General features: G+C 43.9%; 1 protein-coding gene across 3 annotated transcripts in view; it reads left to right on the forward strand.

Moving 5' to 3' along the window:
• The window catches only part of Srgap1 (SLIT-ROBO Rho GTPase activating protein 1), a 239096-nt gene that overhangs the window by 182923 nt on the left and 50140 nt on the right, over positions 1-6033 (forward strand). For all 3 annotated transcript variants that reach the window (XM_069987909.1, XM_069987912.1, XM_069987919.1), the window contains exon 9: positions 5614-5811. In XM_069987909.1, the coding sequence (XP_069844010.1) occupies positions 5614-5811 (198 nt within the window). The remainder of the gene's footprint in view (positions 1-5613; positions 5812-6033) is intronic.

Genomic DNA, 6033 nt, shown 5'->3' on the forward strand with positions numbered 1-6033 from the left:
AAGGACAGAACCTGGGCCCTGAGTTCAACCCCCCCCCCCCCCATTACCAGCACAACACACAAAACAAAACAAAAAGCCACTGAAGTCACCTCTTCCCTCATCATTTGCTTTCATCCACAGCTTAGAATTCAGGCTGTCTGGGTATGTCCCCTGCATGAATTCCTTGTCAAGTCTTTGCTTGTCATCATACCAAAGCAGCTGTATTCTTGTGTTTTCTGCTGCTGCTGGAAAGTCATCACACTCATCCTGTTAGCTGTATTTGCATTATTGTGTCCCTTGTGCCTTGTTAACGTGGCTTGTATGTATGAGAAGTTGGTGTTGCTCTTCACAGAGAGCATCCCAAGGGAAGGTACAGAATCCCCACCCTCATGCCTGGTAGCTTCAATCACATCCTTTATTTGTCCTGACAGTTTCTTTTTTTAGATTTTTTTAAAAAAATTTATTGTAAAGGTGATGTACAGAGAGATTACAGTTATATAAGTGAGGTAATGAGTACATTGCCTTTTGAACAGTGTCACCTTCTCCCTTATTCTCTCCCAGTTTTTGCTCTCCCGACTCCCTCCCCCACAAATTGTATGGTTCATTTCCAACATAGTGTCTATTGAGTATCACTGCTGAATTGGTTCACCCTTTGTTCTACCTTTCTGTGCTTCCCCTTCCCCTCCCCAAATCAAATAAACTTATATTCAAGACAAGGGTACAGAAATCAAAAACAGTGAAAGGGGGGGGGGCGAAGAACTGAAAACAGTAAAATAAAAAACCTCCCCTTCCATTTCTTGGGGTTCATTTAGATAATTATCACCATATATGGTCATATTGCATAGCTATTGAGCCCTTGTGATCCTCTCCTAAGAATATTCTCCTTTGGGGGCTGGGAAGGTACCTTAGTGGTAGAGTGCTTGCCTGGCATTCATGAAGCCCTGGGTTCAATTCCTCAGTACCATATAAAACAGAAAAAGCCAGAAGTGGGGCTGTGGCTCAAGGTAGAATGCTAGCCTTGAGCAAAAGAAGCTCAGGGACAGTGCCCAGGCTCTGAGTTCAAGCCCCAGGACTATAAAAAAAGAAAAAAGAATATTCTCCTTTGTTTTCACTGTGTGAATGTTGAGAATGCTGGTTTTTTTTTGGGGGGGGGGCTGTTTTTTCAGGTAAGAGGTAGGTTTATTCATCGTTCAGGGCTGGTACCAGGCCATCTTGGTCCTCCACGCGGTGAGGAAAGGCCTGGGAAAGAGAGCTGGGAGAGCTGGGAAAGAGAGAGAAAAGAGCTAGAAAAGAGGGCGTCTGGGCCTGGGCTAGGCCTTATCTAAGGTATGGGCGGAGAAAGGTGTGGCCACATCAAATTCAGACGTGACCTCAGCAGATGCAGATGTGACCTCTTCCAAGTGTGCCAGTTGCCTTAGGTAACACAGGTACTGGGCAGAGACTTTGCTGCGAGGAGGATGGAGTCTGCTTGCCATCCAAGAGCGGACCTTACATTCCAGTCTTTTAATAATCATGGAATAGGGTGCAGATTCTCTCTGGCTACTTCCTGCTGACAAGGGGCGTCGACAATAGGGATAAAAGGCTGGAATTTGGTCCCCTCCCAGAGAAGGCAGCGAGCAGCAGCTGTCCCTTGGTGACATGAGTCCTTAGATGAAGTCTGGAGAAGTCTCATTGGCATTGAGTGGCTGGAAAAAGAAAATACTAGAGAGCAAATAAATGGCAAGAGGAAGGACTTGGGGCTGAAAATGTTGGTAGAAATGTCCCTAGCTACTTCTGACATCTGGCAACTAGGTAGAGAAGTCAGGTGACAAAGGCAAGAATCTAAATTCCTGTTCAGTTAATAGGTAGACAGGTATAGACATTGGATGGGCAGGCTTCTTACTTCTACTGACCTCCCAGCTCTGGTTAATTTTGAAAGGGCAGGCACAAAGTAGCTGATGTGACATCATCTCCTCTTACTCCTCTCCATGTTCCCTTGTTCCCCAGACTGGCTGAGTCTAGGTGTTCGTTGCTGGGATGGCTTGACCCAGTTGGTATTCAAGGAGGTTTGAACTCAAGGCCTGGGAACTGTCCCTAAGCACTTCTGCTCAAGGCTAGTGCTCACCACGTTGAGTTACAGTACCACTTCCAATGTTTGGCTGGATAGAGATAAGAGTCTTGAGCGATGCTTCCAGCCTGGTTCTTTGCAGGTTAGTTGGGAGATGGTGTCTTAGGGATTTTTCGGCCCGGGCTGGCTTTGAACTGCAATCTTTGCCACAAAAGCCCTTTATTATTTCCAATTAAAGCAACAAGGAGATCAAGTAGAATAAGTAGAGTTTACCTGGTTCTTACTAAGAATTGCCAACAAATATTCTGAAATGACAAAACTCATTGGATGTGAGAATCTTAGCACAGATATGCCCAATATTTTAGAGTCATGTAGTCAGTACCAGAATACACAACACAAAACAAAAAAGGCAAAACTCGAAACCTAAAATTTTGACAACGTTTAGACATCTTTGCTAACAAAGCACATCAGATGGTTGGGCCTCAGTTACCAGGGCTTGTGAAAAGAGCAACTTGTTAGCAAGGCACCTTACAATAGATGGATGGAGTAGTAAGCTTGGTGGATGGGGGGGGGGGGAGGATTGCGGGGGGGGAGGGGGGGGAGAGGGGGGAGGCTGGGAAGGGATGTGAAGGGTAAACAAAGGAGGAGGCTGCAATGCTTGGTAAGAAATGTATGCATTATCCTGCCCATGTAATTGTAACCCTTCTGTACAATATGTTCACAAATAAAATAAAATTAAAAAAAAATAAAACAAACCACTGAGTTCCTGCCCTTAAAAAAAAAAAAAAAAAAAAAAAGAGTCAGATGAGACCAAACTCTTAACCCACCATGTGGCCAAGATGGCGAATTTCTGAAAAAACGTAAAGAAATCCTGAAAAAATAGATCAAGCCTACATTGGCTAACCTTTGAGAGGGAACCTAGAGGGGGGTTCCTAGGACCCAGCCTGCGTCACACTCTTCAGGGCACAGCCAAAACGCTGTACAAGCTGACCAGGCAGAAGCGGCGTCCGACTTCCCCCAGAGCCTCTAGAGAGAAATGGCCAAGCCCCCAAAGCCAAGCATCCTCGGCTTCAGAGGTGAATGGCCTTTCTGCTAAAGGCCGTAGGAGCTCTCTGGCATGGCGCCACGTCTGGACAGAGACTGAGCAACAGAGAACCATAGAGAGTAATTTCACTCACCAAGTAGAGAAGTGGTGTGGATGTGGATGTGAAGGCCAGCAATGGTATGGGTGTGCTGTGTGTGCAGCAGACAAATGGGTTTGCAAAAGGCCGTCAGAACTGTGTGTATTCCTCAGAGCAAAAAGGGAAGAACAAACAAAAAAAGAAAAAAGAGGGAAAAAAGCAGAGAGGAATCCCACCTATCCTGACTTTAAGCCCTTTATCTGAGTCACAGTACCATTTATGTTAGATTTTTAAAAAGAGGTGATCGAGTAAGAACAGCACCATGCACGTGGTATTCAGGTAAGGGGTAGGTTTATTCATCGTTCTGGCTGGCACCAGGCCATCTTGGTCCTCTACACAGTGGGGAAAGGCCTGGGAAAGAAAGCTGGGAAAGCTGGGAAAGAGAGAGAGCTGGGAAAGAGAGAGAAAAGAGCTAGAAAAGAGAGAGAATGCTGTTTAATTAATCACATCCAGGTAGAATTATTTGTCTTATATTATCCATTGAGTTTACTTGTAGAAATGTAACTGACAACACCATTTCTAAGAAAGTGGAGCCAAGAGCTGGTGGCTCACACCTCTAATCCTCGCTTCTCAGAAGGCTGAGATCTGAGATTCATAGTTTAAAGCCAGCCCTGACAGAACCAAAAAGTCAGAAGTGGAGCTGTGGCTAAAGTGGTAGAGTACCTGCCTTGAGCAAAAAAGGCTAAGGGATAGCACCCAAGGAAGGAAGGAAGGAAGGAAGGAGAGAGGGAGGGAGGGAAGGAGGGAGGGAGGGAGGAAGGGAAGATTTCAAACAACTGGGATAAATGCAACTAGAGTGTTCTAAACTCTTTACATTGTGTGGAAAAGGGATATGATTATCAATTTACTTTAGACTTTGATAGCAAGGGTAGAATATAACGTTTGATAAGTAAAGAAAAATAAGTAAAACTTCTAGGAGACACATGAAATACAGAATAGTATCTTTGTGGCCATGCAAAAAGGAAATAATTATTTAAAAGGACACACAAAGCAATACTCTTACAGGACTGGAGACATGGCTCAAATTATAGAGTACCTGCTTATCAAGCACAGGGCTCTGAGTTTTAATACTAGAACCAACCCCTCCTTCCCCAAAAAGGCCTTAACCATTAAGAAAAGAGTTGATAAGTTGATTAAAAGTAGAAACTACATTTGGAAATAAATAATAGCACAATGGGAAAAGAATTTACAACATACATATGTAACTCACAGAAGACTCATATGCATGTCTGCTGGGTTTTGTTCTGCAGAACATGCCGAAGGAAGGAAATCCAACTTGCCTTAAATACTATAACATGCTCAATCTCATACATCAGGGACACACATGGTGAAACCAAAATGGAACACCATTTCAACAGTGAAATACTCTGTTCACAAGGAATGAATGAATCTCATTCACTGAGCCAAACAAACAAGATAAAAACCATACATGCTGCCAGGTGCCAGTCACTTACTCAGAAGGCTGAGATCTGAAATTGCCATCCAAAAGTTAGCTCAGGCTAGAAGATCCATAAGACTCTTATACATCTAATTAGCCAGCACAAAGCCAGAAGTGGAGCTGTTGTTGTGACCAAGTGCTAGCCTTGAGCACAAAAGCAAAAAAAAGCTTAAGTACAGCATCCAGGCCCTGAGTTCAAGTCCCAGGACCAACACATGCACACACAAAAATAACAACAACAATAATAATATGTGCTATAAGATTCCATTTATGTAGAGCAGAGAATAGGACAAAGCTAATATATGAAGTCAGGCATTAGGGGAATTTGTGGAGACAGAAAGGGCACATGCTAATCGGGAGGACGTGAGGGTGCCCCAGCACACTTCTTCCTTACCTGACAGGTGTCCACACAAGTGTGTTCACATCATAACCATGCATCAGGTATGTATGCTTCTGGTTGCATATTTTTCCATATGTAGTTTTACTTCATTTTAAAAGATTTTAAGGCTAGGAGCTGATGCCTCTTGCCTGTGATTCCTCACAAAGCTAAAACCTGAGGATTAAACATTGAAGGCAAGAAGGTCCATGAGGCCCTTATCTCAAATTAATCAGCAAAAGCCAGAAATGGAATTATGGCTCACATGGTAGAATGCCAGCCTGGATCAGAAAAGCTACAGGACAACAACCAGACCCTGCGTTCAAGTCCCAATATGGGAACAAAACGTAAATTAATAAAACAAAAGCTTTTTTAAAAAAGGAAATTGAGAGAATCCCTAGTCGTCTTTGAGTTTTCTGCATACTCACATAGAAAGCAATATCCTTCTTGTGTTGGTGACATGTCTGTCTCCTCTAGGATGTTCTACAATCCACAGGGACAGGATCTGTGTCCTCATCTCTACCTGGCAGAATGGGCTTTCATCGGGTCTGTATGGATTCACGTATTAACATGAGGCATGTTTCTGTTGCAGGTCAAGAAAACAACTGAAGCCACTTTACAGACCATCCAAGACATGGTCACCATCGAGGACTACGATGTGTCGGAATGCTTCCAGCACAGCCGCTCTACAGAGTCTGTGAAGTCCACTGTCTCTGAAACCTACCTGAGTAAGCCCAGCATTGCCAAGAGAAGAGCCAATCAGCAAGAAACCGAGCAGTTCTACTTCATGGTGCGCCTATCCTTGATCCCAAGTCACTCTGGACAGAGCCCAGATACAGGGTTTCCCAGATTGGGGGGTCTTGAATAAAATATGAACTCCTGTTTACCTCAGAGGTTCTGGTCCAGGCACTGTGGGTAGAGTTTTGGAGTTGTTAGGACTGCTTTAAAACAGCACCTTTAAAATGTTAACATGTCATCAGGAGAGATAGTTAAAAATGCAGATTCTGTTTCT

Source organism: Dipodomys merriami, unplaced genomic scaffold (assembly GCF_024711535.1).
Source record: "Dipodomys merriami isolate MVZ:Mamm:240054 unplaced genomic scaffold, mDipMer1.0.p SCAF_10, whole genome shotgun sequence".
Taxonomy (NCBI): domain Eukaryota; kingdom Metazoa; phylum Chordata; class Mammalia; order Rodentia; family Heteromyidae; genus Dipodomys; species Dipodomys merriami.